The 21,893-nt window shown below is 55.9% G+C and overlaps 1 protein-coding gene across 1 annotated transcript in view; it reads right to left on the bottom strand.

Moving 5' to 3' along the window:
- Positions 1 to 6,690: 6,690 nt before the first annotated feature.
- The window catches only part of HCN4 (hyperpolarization activated cyclic nucleotide gated potassium channel 4), a 41,149-nt gene continuing 25,946 nt past the window's right edge, over positions 6,691 to 21,893 (bottom strand). Inside the window, exons 3-8 of the mRNA XM_059915464.1 lie at positions 13,645 to 13,806; positions 11,366 to 11,584; positions 9,189 to 9,335; positions 8,844 to 9,084; positions 8,359 to 8,523; positions 6,691 to 8,241 (exon numbers count right to left, since the gene is read on the bottom strand). Of these exons, the coding sequence (XP_059771447.1) occupies positions 6,782 to 8,241; positions 8,359 to 8,523; positions 8,844 to 9,084; positions 9,189 to 9,335; positions 11,366 to 11,584; positions 13,645 to 13,806 (2,394 nt within the window). The 3' untranslated portion in view covers positions 6,691 to 6,781. The remainder of the gene's footprint in view (positions 8,242 to 8,358; positions 8,524 to 8,843; positions 9,085 to 9,188; positions 9,336 to 11,365; positions 11,585 to 13,644; positions 13,807 to 21,893) is intronic.

Raw genomic sequence — 21,893 nt, 5'->3', positions numbered from 1 at the left:
GTACAAAGTATATGGTAGCACAAAGGGACTAGAGTAGCCAAGATACGCCTTAAGAAGAAGAAGGTGGCTCTACTAAGATCTACACACTTTATAAAGCCACAGTAGCTAAGACAGTTTGAACAAGGATAGACAAGCTAATGGTACTGAATAGAGAGCTTTGACATAGACCCAGATGTGATATATAAGTAACATTGTAAATTGGTAGGAACAATTGGTTGTCCATATGGGGCAAAAATGAAATTGAACCATGTCCTGACATCATACCCAAAGTCTAGGTCAAGTAGGTTAAGTAAACGTGAAAAGCAACGCTTCACAGGTTTAAAAATTAATATAGAAGAATATCTTTAAAACAACAGAGGAAGATAGGTTTCTTAAACCAGCAAAAAAGACACTAAGGAAGTATAGACTTTTTTTTAAAAAATCACTAATCTTGATCTCATTAAAATGTAAAACTTCTATTCATCAAAGAACACCAAAAAAAAGAAAGAAAATATAAGCCATACACTGGAAGAAGATATTTACAACACATACAATGAACAAATAGATGTATGTGTGTAAAACTCTTACGAATCAACAAAAAGACAAAAACAGGAAATCAGGCGAAATACATGAAAAAATATTGCTCAGAAGAGGAAACATAAATGGCAAATGAATATGCAAAAAAAATTCAGCCTTACTAGTAATTAGGGATTTGCACATTAAAACACAATTAGATATCACTAGACTGGGAAAAATAAGAAAGTCTGATGATTGTAATCATTGGCAAGAATGTGGATTAAGAGTAACTCTCATGCCCTGCAGGTGGGAGTGTAAATTGTTAGAACTAGTTAAAACGGCTTCGCATTATCTTGTTAAGTGAAGATTAAGTCACCCTATGACTTAGTTCTTCCACTCCTAGATGCGGAGCTTACATGCTCTGACACATCTGTACCAGGAGCCACAAACAAGAACGTCTGTAGCAACAGTGTCTGGAATAGTGAGAACTGGAAATGACTGAAATATCTGTCTCCCGAAGAACACATATGTCAGTGGTGGCGTATTCAGATACCAGAATGCTATACAGCAGTAAAGATGAGTACACTATGCTCCATGCATCAACAAGCTCTCAAAATTACAGGACTGAATGAAAAAAAAGCAGATTACTAAAGAATACATACAGCAGGATGCCACTTACATAAAGTTTGAAAATTTACAATACATTCAGTGGTATATGAAAGTGGAAGAGGTATGGCCCACCCCGGTGCAGTCAATGAAAAGGTACGTTATTTGTAAAGAAATTTAAAACAATAATAAAACGGACTAACTCAATCTGCTGCTGCTCATCCCCGTGCATCAGCAATTCTGAGCAATACTGTGGACAAAACTCTCCTCCCCACAAAGACAACTACTTCCAATCCCCACCCTTCCACCTTGGTACACAACTGAACACGTTGTTTGGAGACATTTTATTTCTGTAGTAAAAAGTATCATGAGAAGTAACGGTGCTAAAATTAAAGTTCAGCTGAGTGGTTTCTCTTGGAGAGCGAGAGAGGGATACAGATGGGGACCAGCAGATGCCTTCAAAGGTATGCCTTATGTTCTATTTTTTAAACCAAGTGATTGGTGCATGGCTGTTTATCACATTTTTAATATTAAGTATTTATCGTGTTTATCTGTATCTTCTTCTGTGTGTATGAAATATTCCACCCTCAAGAGAAGACTGAAAATGCAAAATCAGCAGGGGGAGGGCCGGGTTGGAGAGGACTCACTCTGTAATGCACTGGGAGCTGCAAACTCAAGAAAGAGTAAAAGGACCATGGTTGACCAGAAAAGGGTGAGGAACCGCTTGGGGGCAGCAGCAGCAGACACCCAGGCTGAAGCTCAGGGGATGTGGGGGCCTGAACTGAGGGGGAAATCTGGGGAAGCCATGGGCACAGGTGAGGCTTCCAGGAAGCACATGTGGAGTGAGAAGATGGGGGTCACAGCCAGGGGCCCAGAAGCACTGAGCCTCAGGAGAAAGAACCCTTACTTCTGAGGCTGAGGCTGAACAGAAAGGCAGAGCAGCGAGAGGAGAGCAGGTCCTGAAAGCTGGGGAGGGCTGGTCAGCAGGCCGCACGCTGCTGGGAGGGCAGCAGGACAAAGCCGAGGAATCCGCCCTGGATTTCACAGTGAGGGCCATGGAGGACCCAGCTGTTCTGTGTAGAAGAGGTGGGAGCCAGATTGCAGTGGAAGAAGATGTGAGTCAGAGGAAGGGAAATGAGGGTGGGGAGTCCAGACAAATCTCAAGAAGTTTGGCTGAGAAGATGGGAGCGGCAGCTGGGAAGAGACATGGAGTCAAGGGAGGGATTTTATGAAACTTCTAAATGTTCTTTTAAAAATCCCAATCTGGTTTAGCCCTACTAGGGCAGAGGGGATGCCTTCAGACCTTCCCCCGGTGCTGGCAACTGTTAAGCATGGCAGGTTTTCGCTGGAGTCAAAGCAGGGGGTTCGGTGGCATTTCTAGGGGGGGCTGGCTGTCTGCCATGGTGGGGAGGAGTATTTTATCACTGACTGTTCAGAATCGCTGGTAGCTGGTGATGGTGAAAGATAAGAGGAAGCAAACCACTTTTAGTCATTTTTATTCTTGTTTTTAAATTCTCTACAGACTATGCACCTTTTCTTGCCTGCACAGACAGACTGCTCCTACCACCCAGCCCTTGGTACGTACCACCAATGGGAGGGACAAGGTTTGAGTCGGTGCCCTTTGGCTCACTGTAATTGAGGCTAATTCTTACCCCCTTAGGGTTGTTGTGAGGATGGAATAAGAGAACAGGAAAGCACCAAGTGCCTAGCACACAGTAGGTGCTTACTAAGCAGACTGCTGACCTTTTGAAGTCAGGGAACAGAGAAGATAGTGACTGGTGTTGCTCCAGGCCCCAGTGGAGGAACAAGGTCCTGTGTGGGCCTGGGGTGGATCCAGCGTAGGGTCGGTGGGGGTGAGTCTCCTGGATCTACCCCTTGCCGTTTGGCTGGGCCCGCAGCTAATCCCTCCCACCCCCCAGTTGCTGTCTGTCCACAAAGTCCTCCCCATAGACCCAGAGGCCAGGCCTGCATCCTGCCGTGCCCTCCCCCTGCACGTCCCCGAGGACCCACCGCTGCCTGGGCCGCAGGGGGCAGTTGTCATGGGGACGCAGGGCCTGCTGAGCTGCCTCCTTAGCAACGGGACTCCCAGGCCGGTTACCGTGGCAACAGCATCGACTAAGCAATCAGTGATGGGGATGGGGATGGGGACGGGTTCCCTGCCCTTTTCTGAGGACTTTCCCCTCCGGAGGGCGGGCTACACAGCAATCTTTGCGCCACGCTGGGAGCCCCTGGGACGTCGCTTTTCCAGCGGAGGATCACTGCCTCTCTCCTACATGGCGAGGTCCAGCTCCAAGGGCCCTCGGGGACCCTCTGTGGCCAGGGGTGGGGGAGGCGGCCATCTGAAGGCTTTGCAGAGGGTCTGGGGGGTCAGGCTTACCCCTCCTACCGCAGTGGGGAGTAGGTGCCACACCTCCTAACAGTGAGGCCTCTCAGATTCCCCAACCCCAGCAGGAGCCCATGGGCTGTGGCCCCTCTATGGCCGCTCTGAAAAGCAACCTTTTGTCCTGGCCATGACATCCGCCCCCCAGCCTGGTCACCTTTTGTCCCCCAGCCACCCTTCATCTTCTGAGGGCCCATCTAATCAAGCTAAGAGGGCATCTCCCTCTTCAGTATCCAACTGCAGTTCACACGCACACTGACTACGCTCCTCCTTCAGGGAGCACCAAGGAGTCCCAGGGACTCTGCAGCCCCACAGCTGCGGTAGGAAGGACCTGAGTCAGGGTCTTGCACCTACACTAGCAGACAAAGGACACATACTCTCTTTCTCACCCTCCTCCTTAATGACTCTCGTCAGCCCCGCCCACAGTGCGAGCTTCTGTCCACAGCCAGACCTCGCACTCCCTTGCAGCTTTGCCTCCCTGCTCCTGGGGGCACAGGCTTGTGCACACAAGCGCCCCGCGCTCTAGGGACCACGTCCCACTGCCCTCCACGGCCTGGCTCCTGAGGCTTCCGAATTCCCCCCATCCCAATCCCTGGGCCCTAGAAGAAGGCAGCATCTACTGGAATTTTTTTATTTAAATAAAATATACAACTTGGCGCATTTACCGTTTTCTGTTTTAAAAATGGAAGATTTGAAAATTGCTTGTGGGGGATTGGGGATGGCAGGGCCCACTGACCGGACCTGGCTTTCCCAGTCTCTGGAGTGGCTGGGCTGAGTCAGAGCTTTTTATAAACTCGTGTGTGTGTGTGTGTGTGTGTGTGTGTGTGTGTGTGTGTGTGTGTGTGCATGCGTGTGTGCGTGTGTGTGTAGAGGGTGGTGAGGACAAGCCCTGATGGCAAGGGAAGGTCCCCACTACTCATGGGCCTGGACCCTCCACCCAACTCCTATTCCCTCCCCGCCCCTGCCCCCTGCAGGACTAGACTGAGTTTGGATCAAGTCCTGCTGCCTTCCTTGGGGGGCAGAGGTGGGTGCAGAACTCAAGTTGAGTGTACTGCTACTTCCAGCTCTGAGAACTCCCTGGGCCCAAGGGGGCTTCTCCTGCCCAGTAGAGACCAAGGCCAGGTGGCTCCTCGTCTCTCCCTAAGATCCCAGGATCCTTCACTCTCTTCTTCCCTGGATTATTGCCTCACACTCCCTGTGACCCATCTATGGAGAAATTTTGTCCACATCCCAGGACAACACCTGATCTTGTCAACATTCCGGCTTAAGAGTATGGAGGAGGGTTCTAGATGGACAAGGCAGTACCAGCCCTCCTCATTAATCAGGTCTTGGCAGCCTAACCTCCTCCTGCCCTTTAGGCAGTGGGCAGACCACTGGCCTTGGCTCTGGCAGGTGTCTGAGCTGCTTTCACAATGGCCCCCACTCTGGACCTGCTTCTGGCTCCTAGTTGCCTTCAGAATCAAGGTCAGTCCCCTTAGCCTGTCATCTAAGGCCTTCCCTCTGACCATCCAGCCTCTGGATCTCTTCCCAAAGCCCCTGACTCCACAACTCCACATCCACCTCAGTCATGTCCCCACTGTGCACTCCATCCGACCCCCTGCCTCCCTCCCTCCTTCCTTCCCTCCAACTCTTCCCACACCTGGAGGCCTGGCTCAAGCCCACCACTGGCCACACACCTTCCTTAGGCCCTTAGAAAGTTCCAGCCACCTCCTGTGTCCTGAGATCATAAGCCCTGGAGCCCGCAGCCAAAGCTCCCCAGGCTCTCACCATAGCTCGCTGGGGCAATGCGCTGGGCACATCAGAAGGGGGCAGAAGAAACATGATTTACTGAGCACCTACTATGGTATGTGCAAGGCGCTGGGCTGGGCATTTCACACGTACTACTTTTCTTATCTGGTCCTCATAGGTCCTGTGAGGTGGTACCATAAGTATTCCCATTTTACAAATGGGGAAACAGACTCAGAAAGCTCAGCTAACTTGCCCAAGGTCACACAGCTAAGAAGTGGCAGGTCTGGGATTCGAAGTCAGGTCTGATTACCTCTAAAATCTGGTCTGTCGAATTCAGCCCCTCTCAACACAATTTTCTAATGAGAGGAACATCGGCTTTGGCCTCAGGTAGGCCTGGATTACAATTTCAGATCAGTCCCAGCTCTGCCACTTGTAGTTATGTGATTCTGGAATAATTACCAAAACTTGGTTTCCTTATCTGTGAAATGGGAAGAATCAAAGTAACTACACCTCCTGGCCTTTGTAAAATTGAAGAAGTTAACGTGTGTAAAGTGCTAAACCAGTGCTTGGCACAGAGCAGACTCGATAAATAGAAGCTTCCCTCACCTCCCCCTGTACAGATGGGAAAACTGAGGGCCACAGAGGTGATGGGATGTGCTTGAGGCCCTACAGGAAAGGAGAGGCACGGCCTGGAGTCTTCTGCTTCCACGTGGGAGGTCGGGCTGGGACTGGATTTGAGACCAGAGATGGGGAGAGAGGGGACCTGCTGAGAGGCCCGGGGGGGGGGGGTCCTCTTCCCTGAGGACTGGAGAGAATACTTCTCCCCAGGCCCTGTGGTGCCCAGCCTGCGGGCCAAGGCAGGTTGCTGGATGTAGGGTGACCTGGCATGGGGGTGTTTAACATGGGGTTAAACTAGATTGCACACACATGTGCACACGTGTGAGTGGCTATCTACATGGCTCTACAGAGCACTACATAACTATACATATACACATCTTACATATATATACATATACATATTCATATACATATCTTGCTAAGTTTGCAGTAGAAAAAATGCAAGACTCTCAGGGCCCTGGCCCGTTTGTCCCAAGGACTCAGGCGACTGTGGCTCCCCAGGAACAAACCCAAGGGCAGCCCTTCCTGGAGGAATGAAATGACCCCCAGCAGAGTGGGGCTCCAGGTTCACAGCTAAGGGCCCCGTGGTGGCTATTGCCCTAAAATGAATACAATGACAAGTCTGCTCTAGGAACCCCAAACATGGGTCACCCCCACCCTTGCCAAGCCCCAGAGAACCCACCTGCCTTCCTCTCACTTTTGCATTTGGGCCCTGCCTGCTCCCCTCCCCTCCCCCCTCCCTCTAGTGCTGAGTATTAAAATAGTCTATAAAAGCAAGTGACCAAAATTCTATAGCTCTAAGAATACCTGGTTATTTTCTGCTGTCTTTTGTTTTTCTGGTGTGGGTTTTTTAATGGTAATTATTATTGTTATTGGTATATCTCCTAATCACAGTTAAACCTGAAGGAAGAAAGGAGAAAAAGAGGAGAGAAGGAGGGAGGGAGGGAGCGCAGCTCATAGATTGGAGGGCAGTTTGGAGCGCACTGGCTCAGACCTGGCCCCAGGTTCCCTCTGGGGAGCAGCAGTCAGAGGGGGCCCCCCAGAAGAGGTGGCTCTTGCCCCAAATAAAGAAAGAGGGGGTGGCAAAGAACCTGAGGATGTCTTCCGAGGCAGAGTGACGTGCTGGCCAGGGACGGCACCATAGGGCCTCCCGGGGAGACCGAGGCCCCCGCTGCCCCCGCTGCCGGCCCCGCCTCTGGGAAAGAGCGGGAAGGCAGCCACGGACTCCCCAGAGGAGTGCGGGGAGGCTCTGCGGAGAGTCTGTGCCCCGTCCTGGGGTAGGGCCGGCTGGGAGGCTGAGATGAGCTTGAGGTCCTGGGTGAGGCGGCCCGGGGTGAGGGGCGGGGTGCCCCGGCGCTGGGGGACTTGGGGTGGCGGGGGGCTGGATGCCGGAGGCAGGAGCAAGGAACCGTGGGAGCCGGAGGCCCGGGGAGGGGCACTTGGGAAAGTTCTTGGAGGACCTGGGCTGTGGCCAGGGGGGCTGAGACCTCCTCGGGGGGTAAAGGCTACAGGAGAGGCCCCCCCTGAGGCCCCTGCCGCAAAGGACAGCCGCTCAGGCTGCCGCGGGGGTGTGTCTGGCGTACTTGGTGGGCCGGCGGCCAGACCCGGGGACAGCTCCCCGGGAGGCTGGCCCAGCTGCCCGGGGCTGGACGACGGGGACCTGGCCGAGGCTGGGGGCGGCAGGAAGTGCTCCGCCAGTCCCAGGCCGCCCCGGGCCCCGGGCAGCGGGGGCGCCAGCTGGTTGGCCTGCGGGGAGCGGGCGCCCGGCTGCAGCGGGGTGAGCAGGGGAGAGTCCGAGGAGGACAGGGAGCCTCCCAGCGCCTTGTGGAAGTGGCCAAACCCAGCTGGGGCGGCGGCCGCAGCCGCGGCGGATGGCGTGGGTGCCGAGGAGGAGCTGCCGACCCCAGGCGGCGGGGAAGAGCTGGACGAGGGCAGGAGCGGGCTCAGTCCGGCGGGTGCAGAGAATCCAGCCAGCTGTTGGATGTGGAAGGAGGAGGAAGACGGCGTGTCCACCTGCGACGGGCTGCTGGCGGGCGAGGCGGAGCCCAGCGCCGACGGGATCAGGGACTGCAGCCGCTTCAGGTGCCGGGGCGTCTGCCCGGCCCCGAGGCCGCCCAGCCCGGGCCCCGGGGGAGGCCGGAAGATGGCGGCGGGCAGTCGCGGGTGGTGGGTGAGCGCGATGGCCACGGAGGTGGTGGCGGCGGCGGCCTGCAGCGGCGCCTGGATCAGCGGGGTCCAGATGACGGGCGTGGGGGTCGGCGTGGCAGAGGCGGCGGCCTGGACGCGGTGGGCGCAGTGCGCCATCTCCCGGTCGTGCTGCACGATCTGCTGGATGATCTCGTTCTCCTGGTAGTTGAAGACGCCTGAGTTGAGGTCGTGCTGCACTTTGTGGAGGAGGATGGAGTTCTTCTTGCCTGGGCCACAGAACAAGAGCAGGAGCTCAGGGTAGGGTCGGAGGAGAGGGGAGCCCGCCCGGCCTGTGCGGCGGGGGAAATCCGCCCTCCCACCCTCCTCCCGCCGGGCCGCCTCACCGATGCGGTCCAGGCGGTCCAGCGCCACCGTCTCGAAGGCCCGCCGCATCATGGGGTACTCCTCCAGGACCTCGTTGAAGTTGTCCACGCTCAGCGAGTAGAGGCGGCAGTAGGTGTCAGCCCTCACGCTGGCTGTGCGCCGGCCCCGCGTCAGCAGGCAGATCTCTGCCAGGACGGCAGGAGTCATGGGGGGGGAGGGGGTGTGGTGGTGGGGTCCCCGGCAGACTCCAAAGGATCCCCCACCCCACCCTGACCTGGGGCCCCGCTGTCTGGGACAGAAGCTGGACAGGCTCACAAGGCCCCACCCATAGGCCGTGACCGCATCGGGGATGCCAGCCCCCAACCAAATGGGTGACAGACTGTCTTTCCTGTCTCTGGGACCACGGACATCCACCTCCAGGCAGTGGCGTGAGGGTCTGCGATGTCATCCTCGGTGTCTCTCCAGCCCATTGCCCTGTCCCCCCAGGGCCCCTTGGCTGCCTCACCTCCAAAATAGGAGCCATCTGCCAGCTTGGTCTCCTTGTTGCCCTTGGTGAGCACGCTGACCACCCCGTGCTGGATGAAGTACATCTTCTTGCCGATGGTGCCTTCGCGGATGATGTAGTCCCCCGGCTGGAAGACCTCGAAGCGCAGCTTGGTCAGCATGGAGGTCACAAAGTTGGGGTCCGCGTTGGCAAACAGCGGCATGGAGGCCACCAGCTTTCGGCAGTTAAAGTTGATGATCTCCTGCTCCCCAGACAGGGTGGATTGAGAAAGGGAGGTGGAGGTGAGGGGAGCCGCCCAGCAGGAAGGCCTGGACCCCCTCCCAGGCCGGCAGCCACAAAGCTCACCTCCCGCAGCGGCTCGCTCAGCTCGCCCAGGATGCTCTCCTCGTCGAACATCTTGCCCTGGTAGCGGTGCTCGTAGTAGTCGTGGATGCGCTGCCGGGTGTCGGGCGGGAGCTTGTGGAAGGACATGTACTGCTCCACCTGCTTGTACTGAGTCCCAGGAGAGAGGGAGAGGGCGTTACCTCCTAGCCAGCTGGCCCCACTGCCCCAGCTCGCACCACCCTGTCTCGGCTGCTGGTGACCAGAGCTGGCACAGACCCTGTGGGCCTTTATGGCCGACCTGTGAGATTGAGGTCCTCGGTGTGGGTGTGGCCCTGACTCCCAGCCGCTTGGAGTGGAGGAGGGGCGCCATCAGAGCGTCCAGTCCTCACCACGTTCAATACTGTGAAGACAGCCGGGGGACAATAGGGACTGTCCACCTCCCAGTTACAGGAGGCCCACTGACCAGGAGGTCGATCGAGTTTCCTCTAAATGTCGGTCTCTTCTGTGTTACACTGTGGACCAGAGAGGGCTCACCCACAGACTCTAGAAGGAGCTGTTTCCCAGCAGTTGGAACAAACTGGCAGAGGCAGCAGAATGGGCTGCAGTGGGTTAGAGGGATTGGAGGCTGAAGCCAGGATGCCTGACCCATCAGGTGGGGCATGTATCCAAACATGGCCTCGGCTGAGGCTGTCTTTTGTTGAAGAGCAACTCCAGCCCAGGAGGGGGGCTGGGTAGAGCAGGGGCCTTAAAAAGAGGTTTGGGGACAAGAGATTTGTGAACCTAAGTGCCCAGGGCTTAACCAAATAAGAAACGCTCCTGTTCACCCCGGGGGTGATGGTGGGTGCTGCTCCAGCCATCCCTGGATTGTGGGTGGAGAGCGGGGATCTTCAGGAGCATGGCTGGCACAGGAGGCACAATCAGGCAAGAACAGATTTTCCCCGCACTGAGATGTAAGGGAAGTCCCTGTACCCCAGGAACAATCAGAAACGGGAGTCTATTTTCACATACTAGCGCTCCAAAGAGGTGGGGACACGGCTGCAGAGAGATGACAAAAAGGAACTGAGAGCTGGGAGCTGAAGTTCCCTAACGTTCTTCCAGCTGCCGTGACCCAGGCAGGGGCTGGCCAGGATAAAGGGGAGGGAGATGACAACGGGGGCAGCCATTAACAAGCATCAAAGATGGCTCCTGGTTTCTGGCCTGGGCGTCTGCGCCACTGTATCCACTAACAAGACAGACAAGAGTGGAGGTTTGCAGTGGAGAAGGCGGGAGACTGTTCTCATTTTGGACATGGTGAGGCTGAGGTCCAGGGAGGCATCAGGTAGTCTGGGGCTGAGGAAAGAGGTGGGGGCTGATTATACTATTTGGGTCCCACTGCACTGAGATGGACACAGAGCGTGGGGTGAGGGTGAGGTGGGAAAAGAGCAGCCCCTAGGAAGATGGGGGAGAGAGAAGCAGAGAGCTGGGCCCACGCCACCAGGGGCCCAATGTGGGATGACTGAGAAGACGAGCCAGCCAAGGAGAGCAGGGAAGAGAATGGAGAGTGCGTGGTCATGGAAACAAGTGCGAAGCCAAGCAGGGAGTCAAAACTGTCAGAGGCCAAGCAAGACAAGGACCCCAAAGGACCCACTGGCTTCAGCAACACGGAGGGTAGAGGTAACCTCAGACTCAGTGGGCTGAGAGAAGCAAGTGGATTCAGCAGCCATAAACAATGCGAGTTTTTTGGTTGGTCGGTTGGATTTAGGAATTTGTCCATGAAAAAGAGGCAGACAGCAGAAAAGATAGCAGGCAAAGCCCGATGATGGTGGAGGGACAGACGTCTACAAGAAGGGAGAGACAGAGCAAGTTTCAATGCTGATGGGAAGGCCCTCAGAGAGGAGGAGGCTGGAGGGGATAGTGGGCACGGGGTGGGGAGGTCAGGAGGGAAAGGGGCCCTCCGTCAGGAGAGACAAGCCCCCAGTTTCAGCAGGAGTAAAGCAGGGTACAAATAAAAAGACACTTAGAGGTTTAAGGCTGGGGAGCTGAAGTAGTTCTCACCTAGGAGGGGTTCCCCCCCCCTCTGTCACCCACTCGGGAGCCCCCATCACAGGGGGCTGGACCCTCGGGGGCCCCGTGGCTGGCAGCCTGTGCTCCCTGTGGGAAGGAGCGACGGGCAGGTTCTCCTGAGAGAGCCCAGGGTGGACCCCAGCGTTCCAGCCTACCTTCTCCTGGTACTGGCGCCGGGAGGAGTCCAGAGACTGGATGAGGGCGGTGGCGTGGCCGATGAACATGGCGTAGCAGGTGGCACCCACGATCATGCTGAGCATGGTGAGCCAGACGTCCGACATGCCCACCGGGGCCTGCCGGCCATACCCGATGCACAGCATGTGGCTCATGGCCTTGAAGAGGGCGTAGGAGTACTGCTTTCCCCACGAGTTGTTCTGTGGACAGACGCAAAGGTGGACAGATTGGGGGAGGGGTGGGATGGACCCGGGCCAAGGAGAGGGCGGGCCCTTCTCACGAGGAGCTAGAAAAGTCCCTGCTGCCTCCCACCCCTCAGCCTAACTTTCCCAGTGGCTGAGGCCTGGGCTTACAACCTTGCTGTTGGCTGAAAGCCTTGGGTGAGGGGCAGGGAGGCCCACACTGGCTGCCCATGGTGACCAAGTGAATCCCTCACTTAGACCTTTCTCTGGCAGTGGAGGGGCAGGGCTCAGACCAGAAGCCCCAGCGAAGGGATGGGCGCCAGCCTAACACCCCACCACCTCCACACCCCGGGACCTCTCAGCCCGGGGGCAGCCTGGAGCCTCCCCGGCAGCCAGGGCTCCAGGCTGGGCCACCCTGCTGTCCTGAGCTCGCCGAAGCAGCTCCATTCTCCGCACCAAACTACTGCCAAGTGAAGCCCATTTCCCCACTGACCTCAATTATAAAACCAGATATGCTTCCCCTGGGGGGACGAGCTCGGGCAGACTGAGCCGAAAACGCTGTCCTCGTTTTGGGTGAGCAAAGTTAAAGAGCCGCCGAGCTAAGTCGCCTCCTGTGTGAACCCGGCCTGCATCCATCCAGGGCTGCGGCCACTAGTTACCCTCCCCCACCCCAAAGGTGGATGGCCTGAAACACACACAGTGCTGGGGGCGGCGGAGGGAGAAAGGGAGCGAGGCTCCTGGCTATTTTTGTCTCCAAAGCCAGTCGGTGTCTCAAGGAAGGCTCAGTGTGGGAACGCTGCGCTCAGAAGGGCCACCTCCTGAACTTAAGGCATGTGTGGGCCTGTCACCCTCCCACAGAGGAAACTGCCCCAAATGAAGGGGCCACCGGATAAACCCACCTCCCCAGTGCTCTCTGCTCACGAGGCAGATGCGTTAGCATGAATGTGGAAAGCCACCCATGCGCATGACGCCCAGAACCCCTGCCTAGAGCCCTAAGCACTTCTGCAATCACCAGGTTGTTCCCAGCACCTGGAGGAAGGCACAGGCGCTGCGTGCCAAGTTCAAGGTCACTCAGACCATCCTGGACACAGCTGAGCTAGTCTAGGGGCTCTCATTCCAGAGGGTGGGAGGTCTGTGGGACTGATCTCCAGGGATAGAGGGGGCCTGGGCTCCCCGTCCCCCAGGCAGCCCCCAGCTGCCTCCAGCCAGGGCTCTGGCTTTACTGCTGAGCCTCTGGGGACCGGGAAATTCAATCCATGTGGCCGATTCATTTACACTTAGCTCATCAAAAGGCTGTTTTGCAAAGGCCTGTTTGATGCTGAAAGATGCCTCAGGGTCTCTTTCACCTCTTTCAAAGCCAGTTTTCCTCCCCTGGGGCCCTGAGGGTTTGCCTAGAGACCGAACCAAACTGACTGGGAGTGAGAGGAGGACGCAGGGGTTCGCAGAGCCAGAGAAAGGCCCATAGGCCCAGGGGACCCGCCACCCTGCCTGGAGCGTGCCCTGTTCACAGGAGGCTGGGGAACCCTGCCCCACAGCTCCTCTCACCCACCCACAGGGTGGAGGGGCAGGGAGGGGATGAGGCGCCATCGAACCTGCCTTCCCTGCTCAGGACCCCACCTAGGACGGGGCTGCGTGTCTGTGGGGTGGGGCAGGAGGAGGGGGCAGAGGCACAGCCCAGCTCTGCTACTGGAGCAGGAAGTGGCAGCCACGTGTGATCTGGGAGTCCATGTGGGCTGCCCACAGTGCCCCTCACTGGTTTCTCCTTCCTAGGACTCGGCTGGCTTTTAATGGTTGGTCAGCCTCGGGGAGCAGAGGTAGGAGGGCGGGAGCCACCAGCCCGGTATCCCCACACCTGATACAATCTGAGGAAGCCCTGGTCTTAGTCTCCCTGGGTGCAATCAGGGCCAAACAGCGAGGCTCCCGACTGCAGTGGAGGCTGTAAGGTGGCAGAGGTAGCAGCACAGAGCCAAGGGCTCCCGGACTCAGTAGAGGGCCCTACGTGACCTGCTCTGCCCATCTGCGCCTCGTCGGTCCCCTCTCCCTGCACCCGGAGGGAGGGCCGAGGGCTGGGCACTCACCACCATGTTGTTGATGGACACCCAGCAGTCGTCGGGGAAGTCCTGCAGCATGGGCACCAGGAACTGCAGGCAGCCGTCCCAGTGGCAGAGCAGGAGCATCATGCCAATGAGGTTCACGATGCGCACCACGGCGCTGGCCAGGTCATAGGTCATGTGGAAGATCTGCGGGCAGAGGGAAGAGACTGGCCCAATTAGCTGGGGGCCGGCCCGCTCCCGGGCGGACCCCGCAGCTGCTGGCAGGCCCTGATGCTCTGCACACACTGGGCAGCGCGCCCAGCTCGGTGCAGGTCCCGGCCGTGGCGAGGGCGGGAAGGCGTCAGGCTGGCCCTGGGAGAAGCAGCCTGCAGGCTGTGGGGCTCCAGAGGGACTCCACCTGGGATCCGTGCAGATACGGGGGTGGGCTCCCGTGGGGAGTCCGGCCACCCAGGCCGGACACGTGAAGGGAGGGCACGTAGAGCCCCATACAGCCTGGAAACGGGCAGCTCACCTGGGCTGTGAGGACGACACGAAGAAGAGCCAGCCCACCAGAGGCTCCTCGGGGTACTAGGGTCTGTGGTCACACCAGGGACATGGTGTTTCCCTAAATCTGTCACTAGACTCTCAGGACCCCCCAGGGGCAGCGGGCTCTGCCAAAGGCAGCCATGGAACTGCAGGGGGAGCAGTACAGACACCTAGGCTCCAAGTTCACACAGACCTTGATCCCAGGCCCAACTCCTACCCAATTCCTAGTGGTGTGACCTTGAGAAAGTTCCTGAACCTCTCTGATCATGTCTCCTCATCTGGAAAATGGTGATAAAATTTCTTACCTTGAGTGGGTTGTCAAAAGGATTAAATTATACATATAATGTGCTTAGTACTGGGTATGGAAGTATTCAATAAATTGCAAACCATTATTAATTGATAAGTTATTAATAATTAATCCTTATGATTAGTTAACATGTATGAGTAGTAATGCTCTCCTGTACAGTTTAATAAGGTACAGCAACCATGGCCACCCATGTATCTCCACTCCTGTGGCTCCAAGCGAGAGGCTGAGGTGTGGCTGGGCAGGGCCAAGGGTGCGTACATCCCAGCATCCGTGCCCCACCTCCCTCCTCCCCAAGCTGCCTCTTGGTCCGGTTTCAGCAGGGGTCACCATGGTGACAGGATGGGGAGGGGATAGAAATGGAAAGAAGTCTAGAGGGAGGTCTCTGGAAGTTCTGGCCTTGCCTCTGGTCTGGGAGACTCTGGAGGTGCCCGCACCCCCAGTTCTGCCCTCCATATTATTCCCAGGTACAGATCCTTCCTGGAGAGGGGATGTGGGCCAAACATGAAGACTTGTCAAATGCCACAGAGACCTAGTTTAAGCCCATTTCAGATGGGGGAACCTGAGACCCAAAGAAACAGACCCTAGATATTTCAACCCCTGTCTAGTGGTCTTTTAGCAACAGCCCCGTAAGCTGGTGGCAGGATATTCTGATACTTGAGACCTCAGTTTCCCCTTCTGAAATATAGGCTTAGCCTGGGTCTTGGTCTGGAGAAACCAAAGATGAATACTACTTGTCTATCACCCCCTGGGTTGCGCCCACCTGTGGCCCCCTTAGTAGCATGACTCTGGATGTACCAGCTGAAAGGATGAAACAGACCTTGGAAAGTTTCCTGGAGGATGGCAGCTCTAGCTTGTCCCATCACCCCTGTGTCCCCGGCAACAGAGAGACAGTAACACCGAACCTGAGGGGGCGGGCACACAGTCCCACAGTCATCATCTCATTCAAACTCACAACAAACCTTTGCTGAAAATGTTGTTAACCCTTTTACGCCCAGGCTCAGAGAAGTAAACGGACCTGCCCTTGGTCATGGTGGCAGCAGAAGGGGCAGATTTGAACCCAGGGCTGCCTGCAAATTATTAGATTGGCCCAGGGCGGGAAGGGTGGTTTTCAGTAGCTCCGTTTTGTAAATAAAACAACTCAAACCCAAAGTGGTCAGGTGATGTGGCCAGATCCACACAGCAAGCTGGACCCAGGGCCAGGCGGAACTCTCCGGCATCTCACCTCTGTAAGCCTGGTGCACAGCGTAATACTGTAGACAGAGCTGTGCGCCTGGCAGCCCAGCCCCACTGGGGCCCAGAAACCAGCCCCAGGGCTGTCAGCATGCCATTGCCCAGCTTAGCGGACACATCTCTGTATAAGGAGGGGTGGGCACTAGAGACCAGGCAGGGCAGGTAGCTCCTGAGTACCAGCGCCCCAGCTGTGGCTCCAAGGGAAGATCCCACTTCTGCCTCTAAAGCAGCTGCTTAGGTGAACACAGTAGCTCTATGACCTCGGGCCCACTAACCTTGCAAAGTCTTGGTTGACCAGAATGCCACCAGCTCCCCAACTCTGGGGGGATGCGGGGGGCAAGTGACATGGGACCGCCTAGTCTCAGAGGTGGCTAACACCTGTCCTCACCTCCTTCCACACCTCAGCGTCCCCTCAACTAAAACAAAGCTAGACATCTGCCCCCACTTCTCAGGGCTGTTCAAGAAATTAAACTGGATAAGAAAGTGCTCTGGGCCCTGAACACATACACGTGGGGTGGAGGGGGGGAATCATTATTATTAAGTTCCTTCATTTCCCAACTCCTATGAACTGAAATCTCCCCAAAATCCTATGTTGAAGCCCTAACTCTCAGTGTGATGGTATTAGGAGGTGGAGCCTTTGGAAGATGATTAGGTCATGAGGGTGGGGCCCCCATGGATGGAATTAGTGCCCTCATAAGAAGAGACACAGGAGAGTTGATATGTGGCCACGTGAGGACACAGAAAGAGGACGGCCATCTACAAACCAGGAAGCGGGCCCTCACCAGAACCTGACCATGACAGCGTCCTGATCTCATCCCTCCAGCCTCCAGAACTGTGAGAAATAAATATTTGTCATCTAAGCCCCCCAGCCTGTGGTATCTTGTTCTAACAGCCAAAACCAGATACCACACTGAAGGAAGACTTGGACCACTTTTAGAAAGCATCCCACACTCCACAGCCTGCAATAACTGCTCCTTTCTATGTATTACTCTGGGTCTTAAAGACCAGATCAAGGTTGGCACATTTGAATGCAATGTGTTCTTTCCTTTTTCTATCATCCTTGTTTTTCTTTTCTTTGTAACTAATTTTCTTCCAAGATCAGGTCCTTGTATAATTTTGCCTTTATACTGATCTCAGCAACGAGTATGCAGAGCACATGGTAGGGTCTCAGGAACTGAGAAGTGCTTAAGTGACGAAGGTGAAGGTGATGAAGACAGTGGTGGGGATGATGGTGATCAGGGCTGCCACGAGTATACACAGTGGCATTCGAAAAAGGCCCCAGTCTGGGCAGGCACAGCCCACAGGGAACCTGCTTTCGCAGGAAGAAAAAAAGGTGCTTTTTCCTGCAGGTGGCACAGACTCATGTATCCTCAGAGAGCGTGGTGGTGGTGGTGGCGTGCCTGATATTGGTTGAATGATGCAGATGCTGGGAGTGTCCTGTAGGGGTGGGGTGGTGGTAGTTCTGGTGGTGGTGAGGGGTACTGTGGATGGCTCTCAGACACACAAAGCCAGGGGCACCAGCATGGCAAAGTCTGAGCTTTCTGCAAAGAGTTGGTGGGGGATATATCCATTCAGGCTAGGAGGGTACCCCAGACGGTGGACACTCACCCCACCCCCAACACTCTACAGCACCCAGGCGTGGTTGCTGAGAGCAAGGCTGGATGTTGCTGGGAGAGGCTGCTAAACACCCGTGTGTCCCCACTGTGGGCTGGGGCCATAGGCCACCCGCAAGTCAGCTGCACTGCGCAAATATTTGTCTTGCTCTTTATACCTCATTAAAACCCCCTTTTATGATGTTGGTTCTGACTTTCGGGGTTGACTGTCTTCATTTCAAGGGCCCCACAAGGCTTGCCAGGCAGGTGGCCTGGACAGCTCGCTCTCTGTGCCCAGCATGGCACTTGGGGGAAGCTCTTACTCCTATTCCCTTCTGTAGTTTCTGGACCACAGGGTAACGGCAGGGAGACATGTCTCTCACCGTCTCCCACCTTGGGCAAGTGCCTTCTCTGCTCTGAGCCTCAGTTTCCTCATCTGTGTAATGGGTCAATAACTGCCAGCTCCCAGGGCTGTCTTGGGGATCAGGAGAGGACGTCCACAGCTGGCACACAGGAGGTACTCAGCACATGTTGGTCCCTTTCCTTCTGTCTCTTTCCCAGCCCTCAAAATAAAGAGCTGATTTCTCAGTCCTGGGGAGAGACCAGAAACTGGAGTTTCTGCCAAGTCCTCTTCTTGGGGCCTTGTTGAGTTCCCTCCTGGGATTTGTTTTCTCCTCGGGGAAGAAGAACAAACTCCTCCCTTTGTCTCAGGAACAAGTGGCCACATTGAGAACAGCAATCTGGGTCCTGAGAGAGTGGCTGGTGCATGCGTATCCTGGGTACAAACTGGAGGGTCACGCTAGGTCCCTTCCTAGGGCCCGTAGAGAGGACCAGCTCCTGCCCCCCAGGACCATGCCTCTGTGTCGTCCCAAACTCCCAATACTGAGAGAGGTGGAAAAATTGAGGCCCACAGGGAGAGGAGACTCATTGGGGGCTGCACAGCCCCCCTGGCCTGACTTCCTGCCTCCAACCCCTCCCATTACGCCAAGATGCTGCCGAGGGAAAGAAGAGGCTTCTGGGATGGGTCACTGGGGTGCTGGGCCCTGCAGGGGAATATCTGAAGGGGGGCAACCACGGTTTCTAACAATAGCCTCCATGCCTGTAACAAGCTCGCACCTCAGAGGGAGGGAAGAGGCTTGGCTGGAAGAGGCTTGGGAGGGAAGATGCTGACCTAGATCGCCCAGGATGCAGGCAGAGGCTGGCGTCCTCTGAGACAGTCGTCTACGCCTGCCGAGACCCTCCACCTACGCTGACTCCCAAGAGCTGCTACTAACGTTCGGGAACTCTCGCCTGGGAGGCTGGGCTGGGCTGGGCTGGGCTCGGGGAGGCTGGGCTGGGCTGAGCTGGGCTCGGGGAGGCAGCTGAAGGCTGAGGGTCAGGAATCCAGCATCTCTGCAGCTTCACCAGGGGATCTTGGGCAAGCTTTTCCCTCCCCATGGGAGGCCGACTCCCCAGCCCTCACCCAGCACCACCACCGTGTCCTCAGAATGACCAGCTAACATGATCCTCGCCGAGGGAGGTTGGAGTGGGGACTGAGGCCCAGCCTCTGAGGACATCAGAGTACATCTGACAGTCGGGGAAACTGAGGCCTAAAGAAGGGAAGAGATTCACATGAACTGGAGTTGGAGGAGGAGATAGAGCAGGGTCTTCTCTACGAAACACCTCCCTCCCCAGGTCTCGTATAGACCTGAGGCCTCCGAGGGTCTCCCTGCTGCTGCCTCCAGGCCAAGGTGAGGCTGCGAGAAGCCCCGAGGGTGGGGCAGGCTACTGAGGGTTTGGAGACAGGGTTCCTGGGGCCAGCTGGGAAACCCCAATCCAACCCCAGGGGTCCGGGGGGAGCCCCTAGCTGGGCAGTGTGCCCGGCAGACAGCAGCTCAAAGCAACTTCCTTCCCAGCTGCTAGGCAAGATAAGGGTGTATGTGTGGAGGGGGCGGGGAGTCATCCATCTGGCCTCCTGGGATCTCCCTTCCTGCCCACAAGACAGGGTAGCGATGTCCAGTTCAGGGTCCTGACCTGGGGCCTCTGTCCAGGGTCAGAGCCTGCCTGGCCATTTTTGGATAGCCCAGAGGGTGGCCAGGCCAGAGGGGCAGTGGGGACAGTAAAAGAAGAGCTTAGCTCCTGTCCCAGGGCCCACCCTTCCCACCCACCAGCAACTCTGCCAAATCTCCCCAAAATACCATGGCCTCCAGGGCCCGGGTGTAAGTGGGGAGCAAGGCTGGCCCCCAGTGGGCTGGGGCCTGGAGACACGAACCGACGCTATAGAAGGGAAAGAGCGACTACTCTGCTTTTAACAGCAGTCTGTCTAGCTGTTAAGTCCAAGACACACAGAAGGTTGGGGGTTTCTCGGGGACTGAGGGAGCCAACGAGGTTCTGAATTTCCACTTGGGACAGAAACCAAGAGACAAGCCCCTCAGGGCGTTCCAGGAAATATGCCTCCATCTTCCCTCTGCAGCCACTCAGAGGGGCCCTGGCTACCACCACCCTCACCCCCACAGGCACTGTCCCCTCTCAGCCCTGAGCTCAGACCCACATCCAACCTCTCTGCACCTACATGTCCCCCAGGTTCCTCAAACCCAGTCAACCCCACCCCTCGACCCTACACTGCCTGCCTCCCCAGTCTCAGCGGGGAGTCGTCCCCAACAGAGGGAGCGGTAACAGGACCAGGCAGCCTCCTTTCAGGCCACCTGAGAAAGTGGGAAGGGCAGGGAACTAGGAGTCAGGAGGCCTGGGTCAAGATCCTACCACTGGGGCAGCTGACCCTTCCACCCTCGGTTTCCTCACCTGACAAATACAGGTAATAAATCCTGCCCTGTTGACCTTGTCAGCGAGGTTTGAGCAACCAATGAAATCATGGGTAGAAAGTATTTGAGAAAAGTAAACACCCTATAGAAGCACAGGGGGTTGCTAAGGCAACTGAATGGGGAGGGGCATTTATTAAACAGTTCTCTGCACCCAGTTTCACACTAAGGGTTTTACAAACATCATCTCTTTTAATCCTCACAAAAATCCACTGAGGAATGTACGACTTCTACCCACTTTGCCGATAAGAGACTGAGGCTCAGGGGGTAAGGTGGCCCCAAGGTCAGTCAGCTGGCAGTGTGGAGCTGGATTTTAATTCAGGTCTCACGTGTCATCCTAGCCCTAAAGCCCACACGCATTCCACCACACCTGGTCCCTGCCGGGAGTCAAGAGTGCTAACTGGGGTCTGATCTGGCTCTGCCAGAGGTCTGCTGCGTGACTTTGGACAAGTCATTGCTCCTCCTACCAGCAGAAATAATTCAAATTCCAAACCAAAGAGAATTTCTGCCATGAAGTGATTCTGCCAGGCTGGTGTAGGGACTTCTGCAGCACAGGTGTTCGTGACACCTCTGACCTCGATCTGCCAGTGCCCCGACTCTCAGCCATGGGTGCTGTTGCCCAGGGCCCAGGCTGCTGCTGGGAGTGGGGTGGGGGATTCGTGTCCTGAGTGTGGGAATTTCCATCCAATCGTGCAGAGACCAGGAGACTAGCAGTGAGCCATGGCAAGAAATGCACCTCTGCGGAAGCTTCCCTAGGCCACACAGCCCGCTCCAGACCCCAAGGCGGACAGTCTCACAGAACACATCTCCCCCCACCCTGGTACATCCAGGCTGGCCTGCCTGCAGCTGCCTCCAAAAGGTGGTACTTGGTGGTAGCGGAAAGCCTCACAAGGTCACCTGCTTTTTTCAAACCCCAGCCTGCAGTCCTCTCTTTCTCCCATAGATGGTTGCATTCAGCCCACAGATGAGTTAGGTTTGTTCAGAATGGTGTTGGCCACCTAGTTCTTTTACAATTTTTTATTCAGTTTCTATAGTCAGTGCTCTGCCCAGAGCCCCTAGGATCCCTTTACAGTTTGTGCTCACACAACTCCAGGAAAGCGCCAGGCTTGCACTCCCTACACCTAGCACCTGTGGCTCTTTATCAGAGGCCTGGCTGCAGGAAACCACTTTGCCTGCTAGCACCAAGGGCTGGAAGGGTCCTGAGCCAGTGACTGACAGGTGAGGGGATATAAAAAGTCCAACTCCTTTGCCCTGATTAGGGCAACTCCCAGGTGTGGTGTACACCATCCTGGAGTTCCCCACAGGATTTGCTTGGTGTCATCCTTGTTTGGCTTCCTTCCTTCCTTTCCTTCCTATTCTTTTCCTTCCTAATTCCTTTTCTTCCTATTCCTTTCCTTCCTTTCCCTGCCCCTCTTCCCCAGTCCCTTACCAGATTTTCCTGGAAACACTTTGCTCCCCATCAAAAAAAAAAAAAAATCACTTTCATACAAATCCTCATCTCAGGGTCTGCACCAGAAGAACCCAACCTAAGACAGTTGCCAACAAAATTTGCACAAAAATCCAGATTTCTGCTTCTCATGATAAATCTGTAGATCTAGCAACCTTGAGCCCATTCTCACTTGGCCACAGTGGCTAGAGCTGAGTAGAGGCTGCCTGATACAGATGGAAGATATGTTCTCCAGTTTTCCCCCGTCCACCACACTCCCTATTGTCCTCCAAATGGCCCTTTCCACCCATTCATATTCCCTGCCTGGCCCCCACAAGCTTCTGAGTTTGCAGCCTCCACAGTACAGTGCAGTGATTAACAATGCAGGCTCTGGA

The sequence above is a fragment of the Balaenoptera ricei genome, chromosome 2, assembly GCF_028023285.1.
Source record: "Balaenoptera ricei isolate mBalRic1 chromosome 2, mBalRic1.hap2, whole genome shotgun sequence".
In the NCBI taxonomy this organism is placed as follows: Eukaryota; Metazoa; Chordata; class Mammalia; order Artiodactyla; family Balaenopteridae; genus Balaenoptera; species Balaenoptera ricei.
Note: the sequence above shows the minus strand (reverse complement) of the source record. Positions and strands in the feature narration are given on the sequence as shown.